Below are 14,305 nucleotides of genomic sequence, written 5' to 3' on the forward strand. Positions count from 1 at the left end.
TTCGTAATGACTTAATTATCTACAGGGATGGAGCAATGTACTGTTTTTGCATTGACAGTTTCCTTTTGTAATTTCCGGAGCAGTGAGTGCGCTTCAGTCAGCAGAAGGCCAGAAGACGCGATGCTGCAGCAATCAGTGGAATCCCGCTTTCACTCGCCTCCTCCCCATCCCCTCCCTCCTCACACACACACACTCAGATGCACAGCACAGCGCGTTTTACTCAGCGTGTGAACGCACATTTTTTTCTCCCTCTTCTCGATCGCCTCATTGGATCACAGCGCAATAGGCTGAATGTGTGCAGTGCGCACCATCTGTTATAATTCAGCACAAACCGCTGCTGGCTCAGGCGCATGTGAATGGGACTCTGACTCTCGGGTTTGCTAGAGTTTCGCAGGCCGTTTCGTTCAGACTGAGAGGTGTTATTCTCGGATCATGGCTATGCTGCATCCCCGCCGGAGGAGAGATGCGCTGGTCTGGCTGCTGCCTGGACTGCTCGGAGTGTGGTAAGTCTATACACCTCAATGGAATGGGTAGTAAACCTACACCATAACCTGCGGTCCTGCCGTGGTTCTGTTTGATCCGCCTGAAGTCGCTGCGAGTGCAGCAAACCGGTTGGAGATGTTCTTCAGGCCCGGACAGGACGCACAGGGAGCAATCGAAAACGACTATGTATTAGACTTAGGGTTAAAAAAAAAAAGATGTGTAGGGAAGAAAACTGAAGCTGACACAGCCTATCATATTGCTTAAGCCAGTTGCTGTTTGTGTTAGTCAGCAAGTAAGTGCAATGTCATTTACTGAATCAACCTTGAGGAGAGGAGACTTCCATCTGCAAAATGCTGTTTTTCCATATAATAAAGGAAAGGAAATAAACAAATACAGCACTCCTCATATTAAATGCTTATCCTCAGATAGCTGATATCTCCTTTTAGGTGCATGAGAAGGATACAGAGATTAGTACACAGCAGATTCCTTAGTGTTAAATTAACTTTACAGGAGTTCCTAAGATAAGTGTCCCCTGGACTTGGTTGTATGTCAACACTAATTTTACATATCATTATTTGAATATCAAGCTTTGGATGAAACATAAAATTGGAGAATTTTTCAGCTTCTTCACGATGTTTTTGTACAAGCTTGTTGTGGTTCCTCATGCAGAAAGAACGATAATGTGTCTTAGCTATATGTTTTTGGAATTATCTCTCATTCAGGTTTTGGTGAATGATATTTACAGCTGACCTCAAGCTCTCCTGTGTTGTTGATGTCTCATGTCAGGAGGCGTGGCTACATCATCTTCACATCACACTGTCAATAATGTGTTAGCGATAGCAGTAACCATTCAGTGGTTTTCTTTTACTGATCCAATCACTGGTACATCTGATACATCTGATCACTGATCTCATCTCATCTCATTATCTCTAGCCGCTTTATCCTTCTACAGGGTCGCAGGCAAGCTGGAGCCTATCCCAGCTGACTATGGGCGAAAGGCGGGGTACACCCTGGACAAGTCGCCAGGTCATCACAGGGCTGACACATAGACACAGACAACCATTCACACTCACATTCACACCTACGGTCAATTTAGAGTCACCAGTTAACCTAACCTGCATGTCTTTGGACTGTGGGGGAAACCGGAGCACCCGGAGGAAACCCACGCGGACACGGGGAGAACATGCAAACTCCACACAGAAAGGCCCTCGCCGGCCCCGGGGCTCGAACCCAGGACCTTCTTGCTGTGAGGCGACAGCGCTAACCACTACACCACCGTGCCGCCCCTGATCACTGATAACTGAAAAAAAGACCCTGGTTCGAGAAAAAAACATTGAGAATTAAAAAAAAAAATGCATGTGCGAAGGATTTTCCACAGAGTTCAAATCTGAGATCCTCTATCCTAATCTATTTTTAATAAGTGTTATTGTCACTAATAATATTTTCTCTTTTTAAATGGCAATTTTCCACTTTAGGATTCATGTCTTGTCTTGTGCTTCCATTGGAGCCTTCATTTGGTCAACTGGATCCCATTGGATTTGACTGTCAGGGAATTTGGAATTTCCTGCATTGTAAACTGAATAAAAATGTAGATTAATTAGAAAGGTATTTGAAGACAATGATGTTTCATATGAGGCCAGAACGCTCATGAAGAGAAAGCGAGATGTGGGAGATAGTTTAAACCTCTAACATTTAGCGGTTCCAACCTTCATTCAGAGCCAACATCTTCATTAATCATGTGAGTCCCCTTATTTGTGTCTTCCATTCTGCGCTCATTTAACAGACACCACATTTTCACTGTCTCAAAGACTTTACATTAATAAATGATGTGTTTATACTCTTCTTATGTGTCATCAGGTATCATTAGGTATAGACATAGACAACCTTTACTGTCATTCAGTATGCAACAGGTGTACACAGAACGAAATTTCGTTGCAATTTGGCTCAGCACAGAATGAAATATAAAAGTATATTAAAATATGCAGCAGCAAAAATATTATAAACTGCAATAGTATAAATTAGTTGAACATAAATTTGTAACAATTCACATGACTCAATTTGTTTGGAAAGGTTAAACTTAGGTTTGGAGCGTGTGTACTTTTTCTTATGACTTCCAATATCCACACCACATCATCCTTGTTTGTTTGAATTTGTATCAGATATGTATGTGAGCTCTCTTGGTTCATTTTCCTTCGACATGTTTCTCTCTGTGTTTCTCTCTGTTGATGTCTCTTATTCTATTCCCAATTCCTCTTGTCTAACAGATCTTTCTCTATTTCTCCATGTCGTCAGCATGGAATTTGGACCCAGTAAAGCTGAGGAGGAAGATTATGAGGATGTTCCCATAAATAAAACTTGGGTTTTGTCCCCAAAGGTTTATGACAGTGACGTCACCCTCATCCTGAATAAATTACTGCAGGGCTATGACAACAAACTGCGACCAGATATTGGAGGCAAGTTATTACATTAACTTTGAATTGATTTCCATTCTGATGAACCTCATTTTCAAAGGTTGGCAGCACGCCACAAAATCCAACAGGGAAGTTAGAAAGTATGCCAATAATTATACTTAGTATAGAATAGAATATCTGGATGAGGAGGTATATGTGGGAAAAAATAAATTCTCTTTACATCCTGACAGCAATGAATAAATCAAATGCTCTGACAATAAAACAAGAAAAAATAATTCCATCATCTGAGGCAGTTGCAGACCTGTAAAAAGCTCATACAATCATTTCATTTGCTCCGAATGAAATGACTGGATGGCCAACCTGCCTGTCTACCCACCTACCTGCCTGCTTGCACTCATTGTGCATGATCGGAGTCTTCCACACGGCAAGGCAGACATATTGCTAAAGCTAGCAAGATAGTCAACAGGTATGGGTACTAACAATAGCCATGTTCGCTTTTTACATTCATTATGATAATGTTAGGTGTTCATGTGCATGTGAATGAGATATGAAATAGTTGAATATGACAATGATGCACTGTGCTCCTCCCCCCTACACTCTTTCTCGTGGACTCATCCTTCAGCAGTAGGCATTTAACGCATGTTCATGTGTTTTGGAGGGAGTGGCTTTGGAGGGAGGCCTGAAGGGTGGGGTTCGGATATTTTGGTTGGATACTTTCAGAATCTAGCTTACTCTTGCTGGATTATTAATTATTAGTAATATCATTTGTATCAGTGTTTGTGAATGTACATGAACAAATTAGTATGTTAATTTTAAAAAATGTTAGTATTAAAAAGCTTTACATTAATGTTTTTCCATTATGTTTTTCCAGTAAGACCCACTGTCATTGAGACAGCCGTGTACGTGAACAGCATAGGCCCAGTGGATCCCATCAACATGGTGAGCTAATAAAATAGATCAATATGAGTAGCTAATACCATAGATCATTATGAATATCTCAACATTTACACGTTGGTGTTTTTTTGTTGCTCTAATCATTAGGAGTATACCATCGACATTTTTTTCGCTCAGACATGGTATGACAGCCGGCTCAAATTTAACAGCACCATGAAGCTCCTAATGCTAAACAGCAACATGGTGGGAAAGATCTGGATCCCTGATACGTTTTTCCGCAACTCCCGCAAATCTGATGCCCACTGGATCACTACACCCAACCGGCTTCTGCGCCTTTGGAGCAATGGACGTGTAATGTACACTCTAAGGTGTGTTACTGCAGCCATTTTGTTTACACTTGTGTCGGTTGATTGTTGTTTGTGCAGCTGAGATTTGTGCTTTTGTTTTCCTGTCCTGTAGCATTTGCTTCTGTAAGAAAAATGGCCCCCGCTGTCTGTGGACACATACAGTTTAAGTCATTAACTCATTTAATCCACATCTATTTATGTTAGTTGAAACTGAATAATAGACTGAGTTGATAGATTCATGAAACATAGTAGTTTGCACAACTCAGTGCATTTGTGAGACTCAACCTTTATTTGCTTTGTTTTTCTGACACTATTTTGTTTTTGTCAGGTTGACTATTAATGCGGAATGCTACCTTAAGCTGCATAACTTTCCTATGGATGAACATTCGTGTCCGCTGGAGTTTTCAAGCTGTAGGTGTTAAAACTGTTCTCATCAGTCTGTCACTCAGCGTCAGCCCCATCCTAGGTGCTGCTGGCCAAACACATTGCCTTTGTCAGCTGACCAGTTCTCATTCACCACCTACTGTGGCCAAAGGGTTCCCAAACATTACCTCTGGCCTGCCCCAAATACCATCTTCTAATCCCTCAATGATGAAGGACGATGTACCATCCTCCTGCAGAATACTCATCCCTCTTCAGCCGCCTTTACATTAGTCTGTATTTCGGTGTGTTTCATCCATGCATCTGCTGTGTGTGCTGTCCCTCAGCTTCTCATATGTATCAGTTAGCATGGGTAGAACATTGAGGAAAAGGCATGATATGTCTTATATGCCTCAGTGCCATTTTGCCATTCTTTTGTGTGTGTGCTAGATATTATAGCTGAGAGTCTGGATTGTTCAGTGCATGAGCTTTTTGGGGGATGTGTATGTGTGTTTTACTCTGCAGATGGGTATCCAAAAAATGAGATCCAGTATAGATGGCAGCGTCGCGCTGTTGAGGTAGCTGATCAACGGTACTGGAGACTTTACCAGTTTGCCTTTGTTGGCCTGCGCAACACGTCTGATGTGGCACATACTCAGTCTGGTAAGTTGTCTAATAAGAGATGATTAATAGATAATGAGCTGGATTAGATGTGATAGAAGTTGGGAATATTTTAAATTATATCCCTCATCAAAAAATTCCATGCAGGGATTGGCCAAGGGTGGCTCACATGACATAAAATAGTGCCACCATTGATTAAGCAATGTATCTCGTGACATAAAAAATAAAAAAATGGATATGGTGTGAGTCAGTCATGGTATATCCTGGATACACCCTAAACTGACATCACAATTTCAAGCTATACGGCCGACTCGAGTGCCAGCTGTGGCTCCATGAGCATTTCTGTGTGTGTAGATCTACGTATCATGATCATGCCTAGCGAGACAGGAGATAGCATGGTACATTGCACATGCACAGGTCAAAGGTCACCCCGACATAAACAACAAACATAGCTGCCTCCAGCAAGTTTATGCCGATATTCAATTGTAACACTTTTAATTTGAAAATTTTGATGAGGGATATAAATCTAATATACCGTGCACTGAGAGGCACCAGTTGAAATTATGGATTCTCTTCAGTAACTAGTGTAGTACTATCTTCTTCAGGGCTGTGCCCCTCACAAAACAGTACTCTGCCAGTCACCTCAGAGAATTCATAATTTCAACCGGAGCCTCTCAGTGCATGGTATATGAGATTATTGTACCTATAAACTGTTGTGCGTTAAGCTTTATTTATTAACAAGGGTAAAAACGTGAACCAGTGACTGTCAGTCTGTGGAATGTCTGTCGGTGGCATTTTAATGTCCTGCAATGCAAGACAATGGGATTTTAGGGCAATAATTCAGTGACACATTAGTGTTTATGAGGTATAAAAGCTAAAGCAATCCTAGCTTGTACAGGGTCATGGTGTGGAAAATCAATTTGAAACAAAGTTTCAACCACAGAAATTTAACTTTATCAAGGTACAATATTTATATATGTAGCAGAATTTGATAATTGTTTTATTCAGGGGAGTATGTGATTATGACGATCTTCTTTGATCTGAGCCGGAGAATGGGCTACTTCACCATCCAGACCTACATCCCCTGCAGCATGATTGTAGTGTTGTCCTGGGTTTCCTTCTGGATCAACAAAGATGCTGTGCCTGCCCGAACATCTTTAGGTAGCTTACAAGTTTAATTCAGAATAAATAAAAATAAAAGACCAGTTCACACAAAGTTAAATTATTTACATAATTTATCTAATCCATAAATTCCATTTTAACATGCTTTTAGTAGTCTGTAGGGAATTTGTTTTTTCCCCATTTTGAGTGTTTGGTTTTTTTTCCTGCACAGGTATCACAACTGTCCTTACTATGACAACCCTAAGCACCATATCCAGGAAGTCATTGCCGAAGGTGTCTTATGTGACAGCTATGGACTTGTTTGTATCTGTTTGCTTCATCTTCACCTTTGCTGCACTTATGGAGTATGGAACACTGCACTACTTCACCGGAAACCGTCAGAACAAGAAAACCAAGTCGAGCAGTGCACCGGTGAGCTTATAATACTCTGTGTAGTGTGTGGCAGAACAAGCAATACAAACGCAGCTCTACACATCAAATGAATATGGATGGACAAAAAATGTGTGATCATAGTAACTAAATCAAACAGACACTGAAAATCAAACAGATACTGAAACTCAAACAGATATTAGACTTCATGGACCAACCACAGCCAAAACATGACTTTGAACATCTCATCTCATCATCTCTAGCCGCTTTATCCTTCTACAGGGTCGCAGGCAAGCTGGAGCCTATCCCAGCTGACTACGGGCGAAAGGCGGGGTACACCCTGGACAAGTCGCCAGGTCATCACAGGGCTGACACATAGACACAGACAACCATTCACACTCACATTCACACCTATGGTCAATTTAGAGTCACCAGTTAACCTAACCTGCATGTCTTTGGACTGTGGGGGAAACCGGAGCACCCGGAGGAAACCCACGCGGACACGGGGAGAACATGCAAACTCCACACAGAAAGGCCCTCGCCGGCCCCGGGGCTCGAACCCAGGACCTTCTTGCTGTGAGGCGACAGCGCTAACCACTACACCACCGTGCCGCCCCGACTTTGAACATAAAATTTAAATAATGTTTAATAAAATACAATTTCTTCAGATCTTTTAGATTTTAAATTTAACTGCAGTTTTGCTTTTTAACTATTTAAATAAAAATCACTTTTCTTATTATTTATACAAAAATGACCAAATTTAACTTAGTATAATAAATAATAATAATAATAATAATAATAATAATAACAACAACAACTGCTCTTTCATTATTCTTTGCCTAAGGCCAAGCCAGCATTCTAATGTGAAGAATAATTTTGTATTCTTCTATGCCAGAAATCAAGCATGACGAACATCAGACCAGGGACATCTTTGCTCCAGATGAACAACATTGCGCCCTATCATGATGATGATGATTACACATATGAGTGTCTGGATGGGAAAGACTGCACAAGTTTTTTCTGCTGTTTTGATGACTGCCGCTCAGGGGCATGGCGTGAAAACAGGATGCATGTCCATGTATCCAAAATTGACTCCTACTCTCGAATATTCTTCCCAACTGCTTTTGGCCTCTTCAACCTTGTGTACTGGATTGGGTATCTCTATCTCATATAAACATATGGTGAGATACGGTCTGAGTGAGGCTTGGACTCATTTGAAATATTTGAAAATCATTTGTAAATTCCCCATCCTCTCAGTACTGTGGGTGGATAAGGGCAGAAGTGTCTTTATCCCTTGATATGTTGTATGTTACTCAGTGAGAATGTGTTAGTGAAGAAAAGAAAGAAGAGGTGCATGTAACATATTAGAAGTATTATCATGTGGTATTACATTACTTTGAATATTACCAGCAGGAATGAATGACTGACAATTTAATATTACAGACGATTTGAAACACACTTTGCCATATCAAGCAAGTTCATTAGACATATTTGTCTTGTTCAGTAATAAAACACCTTGAAGGTATGGCGCAATGAGGGATATAATTCAAATAAATACACACTGTTACAGCTGTGGCACAAAAAAAATAAGTTTGTGCTGCATTTTGCAGACAAATAAACTATTTATAACTTTCAGCATACTCAGTAGTTTAAAGATAGTAACAGCTTTTAGCAGGAATTTAACATATAATAACAGGTTTATCTATTTACTAGTAGCTATATAGATGCTGAGCTGAGTAGTTTTTATTGTAAAAGATACAATTATAATTACATGTATATATACAAATATCCTGCTTCCTTGTGCCCTATCAAACCAAAGCGTAGGTAGATTAAAGATTTTTCGATGTGCTAAAATTAACCCTAAAGCCATTCTCTTGGAAATAGCCAGTAATTACAGCATATTGAGTTAATTGATTCAGCATACAAAAATCTCACATAACTGTACTAAACATGTCAGCATTTTCAATGTGCATATATAAACAAATTTCACCAGTATACTCTCTCTCTAATTTGTAGTTACATACTAACAATATTTACTGAGCAAATGACCAATAATGTTCCTAACAAAGCCTTTCGTGTAGCACACTTCAACCAAGAAGTTCACAAAGCCGCCCTCTCATCTGTGATTGCCCTTCAGAAGCTTTGCTCCTTGTTTGCTCTTTGTGAGCATCACATTCCTTTAATCTATCGACACGTCAGAGATCCCATGGATAACAGAACCAAATGTTCTTGTCTAGAAGGCAAATCTGGTCTCTTTTTTCACCCAGCTTTTCAAACGTACCCAAATGCACACAGTCAAAACAATAAACTATTTCATTACATCTTGTCAGCTTATAACAAAGCCATGGATGCCTTTTGTGTAGTTTAATATTTAGATTATTTTGTGGTAGACCGGATAGTAACCATGGTAAAAAGAAGAACATTCTAAGCTGATTTTTCCATTTTATTTTGTTGTTCCAGTTCTAATTTACCCATCAGCAGTCATTAAAAAGCAGTTTTTGTGTGTGTGTGTCTGCTGATGCGTCTACTGGCTCTCACCCATTTTCCAGCGATGTTCTCTCATGTTGTTGTTAGTTTGCATATTTTATGTTCATAAATACTTGCCATATGTATGGATATCCGAATGCCTGTCCTTTCAGCAGGCTGAAATGTAGCCTCTTCCTGTTGTAACATAGTTTTTAAAGTAGAATTATGTATAGATGTGTGTTGTGTCCAGTAAGCCTTGACACATCTCACAAGTCGCCATACATGATCTTTCACTCAGTCAGTGGTTGAACATTTGGTCCATCCTATGCAGAATGCTGTCTCTAAAAGCAGTGAATAGCAACGAACATTTACAAACTGAAATCTATTTATATTTGTGCATATAAATAGATAAACAAGGCATCATACGAATATAGTGTAGTTTTCCATCATCACTGTATGCTGTTATTAATAATAAATGAATTGATTTCAGTGGTTTGTTTGCCAGCATGTGTGTGCGTGTGTGCGTGCATGTCCGTGTGTGTGTGTGTGCCCGTCTGCGTGTGCACATGCACATGAGTTCCATGCTGTCTCTTGGTTTCACTATACTCGCCTGTCTGACTTTTTTGGCCCTTTCTTCTTATAGATGTTGTTAACCTGTCCTCTCTGTGCTGCACTATTCACCTATTAATACATTTATGTAGTGTGTAAAACAAACAAACAAAAAAAAAACCAACAACAACTTAACACTGTGAAAATGAATAAATAAATAAATAAATAAATAAATTCTGTGCCTGAAAAAAGTTGAATAAATTCTATACTGTTTTGCTTGTGTTGAATATTTAGCAATTTATTGAAATGCAACATTAGGAAGCAGGAATTAGGGGAAAACAAAGCTTGATTATTTGCCTCAGATGGCTGGTCTTGGGAAAAGGTATTATCACAGAATTAATCAATTTAATCCTTTCTAATTCAATTTTACTGAGGGCACAAACTAAAAAGCCTTACTTGGTTGTGATGCCATTATTTGGCAATTTAGATTAATTACACTGTAATTAATTTGTCTTGGAAAATTATACATCTGATGTTTATTCTTATTGTGCACAAGTGTTTCTTGGACAGCAATTCTGTATGATCCTTGGTATTTTTTTTTAGCTTATTCTTAGTCAGTCAAATTGTAGTTGGATCACATTGAGACTTTTTTTTAAGATATAAAGGACTGGTCATTATTGTGGTAATGCTCTCATTTAATTCAGTAGGTAGGGTGTTGGAAGCAAACTTCTGCCTAGATTACTTATTCACATGTGTGTGAATTTGTTGACTCCATGAAAGACTGATGATGGTGAATATAATTATGTACTGTACTGTTATATTGCCTTAACATGTGACATCTAATCTATCAAGCAAAATATCTAATATGAGTCAGCTAACATAAGTAAACATGGTAAAAGTTTTACACTTCAAATAATATTGGAAAAAATATTGATTATCATTTAATGCCTGCAACAAATAATACAGGTGACTGACTTAATAACAGGTTGCAGTAGTTAATTATCATAGATACTATTCTATTTTTCAGGCTATGGCTATATTTAATGATGATGTACTAATAAAATGTATATCTAACTAGCTTCCTCATGGAGATTGTGTAGGTTTTAAACATTTTCAGAAGATTTACAGGCAAAACTGCAGTACGTCATTATTGGTCAGCACTTCCAAAAATAATTTCTTTCTTTTAAAAAAAATCTGCTTTTTGGAAAATTAATTTAAAAAAACTTAGTAAATAATTACATTTTAAAACCAAATTTAACAAACTTCATGTGTCAGAATTCAGCATTCATCGAGTTGTTTTTTTTTTCTGATGTAAAACATCTTTCACAAACCTCTTGTCATCTAGTCAGTTTTGTAATTTTTTTTTTAGAAATTAAATTGGTTAGCAGAGCTAAGAATTTCCCCCCCCCCCAAATATTAGATAGAGCTGGCTAAATATGGTTCATAGTGCAGTAAATAGGAAATACTATATCTCTGGAAATTTACTACACAAAGGAAGCAATCATCTTGATGTAAAGTAAATTAACTTAAAAATGTTTAATCAGAAGCTTAAACACCTATTTCTATTATTTAATTCTATTCCCATGCTCCAGAGTACATGATTCCATTGATCTTTGTGTGAGAACTTCCTTCCAAAAGTGTTAGGCACGTGTAAAGAAATGATGTAAAGAAAAGAGATGAGATCAGAAATAATTAAAGGTTTTACAAAAATACTTTAAAGAGCAGTAAACAGTAATAAACTAAACAAATCTGCCACAGTTTTTCTGGCGACTTTAAGTGTCACAATTGCTTTTTTTTTAATACCCAGTAGGCTTCGTCATGTTTTGTGTTTGAAAAGTGGTCCTTTACATAACACCTTGCTTTCTTCACAGTTGTACACAAATTTTTCTATCACATTACATTCTTTTGTTGGAAAGTACTGTTTGGAAATAGAAAATATATTTCTACTGACTCAATAATGCATAAATAATAAAATAAACATCTAAAATGTACAAACAAAATTTGTGCTAAAAAAACAGTAGGTGAATAAGGGTTTTTTTTTTGTTTGTTTTGCACAATATGTTGTTCTGACACCAAACCGTCAAATGCAATTAATCTTTGTCTTCTGTTCAGGTAAAATCCATCCATCCATTATATATACCACTGATCTGTCAGGGTCACAGGGGAAGCTAGTGCCACTCTCATTTCTTGCAGCACAGGTCATAGTCTCAGAATAGGCCTAATTAATTTCTGACAATCCAGAGCCAAGGCCAGGGAGCAGATGAACAGGCTAAACCGACTGTCTGCTAGCTGCACAGAGTTGTCACTCAGGGTCCACTACATCGAGACTGTGTCTGTTCCCCGAGCTCAACAAAAAAGTAGAAATACTCAGAGAGTTTGTTCCAGTAACCTAATCAATATAAAATTAGATCATACTGACTGTACAACTGCTGCCAGCACCTTTGATCTAAAGGTAGGGCTATTAAATATTAGATCTCTTACATCTAAAGCACTAAAGGTTAATGAACTTATTACTGATCAGGAGTTTAATGTATTGTGTTTAACAGAAACATGTATTAAACCAAATGAATATATAGCATTAAATGAAGCTAGTCCTCCTGGATACAGTTACATATACCAGCCTCGTCTAACTGGCAGAGGAGGAGTCATCATAGTTATTTATAATGATTATCTAGGTGTAACACACAAACCTGATTATAAATTTAACACATTTGAAGTTTTTCATACTGATATAATTTTTTTTCTGGTTTCCATCAAATCCTGAGCTCTGATTGGCTGGTGAGCAGGTCCATATCCTACAATACGGACCCCGGTTACGGACCCCGGATACGGACCTCTGGCGACTCACTCGTTCACAACAACAAACATAGTAGCAATTTTTGTCAACATTTATTTTTGCATTTCTCAGGAGAATAGCATTCATTTTACAGCATAGATAGCGATAACGACAGCCTTCACAGCGAAAGTGAGTTTTACTACCCTGAGGAAGAAGAAATAAAAGAAAACATTTCAAGAGAAAGCCGAAAACCTGTAACTGTTGCTAAAGCCGAGCAAAAACATGGCTGAATCCTGAATGACTCAATTTTGTATAAATAGGGGACTACACAGGCAGCAAAATGTAGTTTTTTTTCCCTACCATGAAAGTGCACTTGTATACCGAGGAGGAAGCCATTTGCATTACAGCCGTGAATGAGGATTCAAACTGGTGGCTCGCCTCGGCTCGGTTTTCCCTTTTGGGCGCTCTTGTTTTCTGTTAGAATTTGGTAAAGAAAAAAAAAATATATATATTATTTACCAGCTTAAGGTCGGTCCGTATGGTGAAATACCGTGACCTCGGCCTTGAATACTGACCTCGGCCCAGAGGGCCTTGGTCAGTACGTTCAAGACCTCGGTCACAATATTTCACGATACAGACCTCCCAGCTGGTAAATAACATATATGTATGTAGCCTCGAAAAATAAGTCTACCCAGTTAATTCCGTTACTTATTATTTACAGGCCCCCGGGGCCATATTCTGAGTTTCTTTCTGAATTTGCAGATTTTATCTCAGACCTGGTTATTTCCTTAGACAAAGCTTTAGTTGTTGGAGATTTTAATATTCACTTCGATAACCCAGAAGACCCTTTGAAAACAGCGTTTATGTCCATTTTAGATTCAGTAGGGGTTAATCAAAATGTCATAGGACCGACCCATAATGGTGGTCACACCCTCGATCGAATACTAACATTCGGGTTAAACGTAGGAAATATAGTCACACTTCCACAGTCTGAAGTTCGCACATCATTATCTCATCACGTTCAAAATGTGTCTGAATAATAATATATGCACCTCACCACGCTACTGTATTAAACGTACATTCACGTCAACTACTGCACAGAGCTTTATAAATGATCTCCCAGAGTTATCAACTTTGATTGGGTCACTGTCAGCCCCTGCAGAACTTGATCAGGCAACTGAATGCTTAGAGTCAACGTTCCGCTATACTTCAGATAATGTAGCTCCTCTTAAAAAGAAAATGATCAGAGAGAAAAAATTAGCACCTTGGTATAATGATGACACTCGCACTTTAAAACAGACCACTCGAAAATTGGAATGTAAATGGCATCAAACAAAATTGGTAGCGTTCAAATTAGTGTGGAAGGAGAGCTTCCTGAAGTACAGAAAAGCTCTTAGTGCTGCTAGATCAACATATCTCTCCTCCCTAATAGAAGATAACAAAAATAATCCTAGATTCCTATTTAATACTGTAGCAAAATTAACCAGGAATAAGTCCACTATAGACACATGCACACCTGCAGTATGTAGTAGCAACGACTTCATGAATTTTTTTAATTACAAAATTGAGAATATCTGACAAAAAATTCAAACTACTAATTTAAGGTCAGACAATGTAAGTGACCCTGTAGTTAACAATATAACTGTATCAGATCAGCAATTAGAATGTTTTACTCCCCTTAGAGAAATTGAATTACTTTCATTAATCTCTGCATCAAAAGCCTCAATTTGTGTACTAGATCCCTTACCTACATGTCTATTCAAACAGATAATACCTGAAGTAATTGAACCGCTTCAAAAAATAATAAATTCTTCTCTTACGATTGGCTATGTACCCAAATCCTTTAAACTAGCAGTTACGGTATCAAACCCCTGATTAAAAAACCTGACCTTGATCCCCATCAGCTG

General features: G+C 38.4%; 1 protein-coding gene across 1 annotated transcript; it reads left to right on the top strand.

Annotated features, from left to right (window-relative positions):
* The first annotated feature begins 432 nt into the window (after positions 1-432).
* On the top strand, positions 433-7,887 carry gabrg1 (gamma-aminobutyric acid type A receptor subunit gamma1). Its single transcript, XM_060925675.1, has 9 exons — positions 433-503; positions 2,776-2,936; positions 3,766-3,833; positions 3,936-4,156; positions 4,464-4,546; positions 5,021-5,158; positions 6,125-6,277; positions 6,450-6,649; positions 7,503-7,887. The coding sequence occupies exons 1-9, from the start codon at positions 433-435 to the stop codon at positions 7,779-7,781; spliced, it is 1,374 nt and encodes a 457-aa protein (XP_060781658.1). The 3' UTR covers positions 7,782-7,887.
* The last annotated feature ends 6,418 nt before the right edge of the window (positions 7,888-14,305 follow it).

Source organism: Neoarius graeffei, chromosome 7, assembly GCF_027579695.1.
Source record: "Neoarius graeffei isolate fNeoGra1 chromosome 7, fNeoGra1.pri, whole genome shotgun sequence".
In the NCBI taxonomy this organism is placed as follows: domain Eukaryota; kingdom Metazoa; phylum Chordata; class Actinopteri; order Siluriformes; family Ariidae; genus Neoarius; species Neoarius graeffei.

What these genes read in the sequence shown, in the direction of transcription:
- gabrg1 (XM_060925675.1), top strand. Translation starts at nt 433, where the DNA reads ATGGCTATGCTGCATCCCCGCCGGAGGAGAGATGCGCTGGTCTGGCTG. An exon ending in TCCGCTGGAGTTTTCAAGCT is followed by an intron (nt 4,547 to 5,020) that starts GTAGGTGTTAAA and finishes TTTACTCTGCAG; the next exon opens with ATGGGTATCCAAAAAATGAG. An exon ending in TGTGGCACATACTCAGTCTG is followed by an intron (nt 5,159 to 6,124) that starts GTAAGTTGTCTA and finishes TGTTTTATTCAG; the next exon opens with GGGAGTATGTGATTATGACG.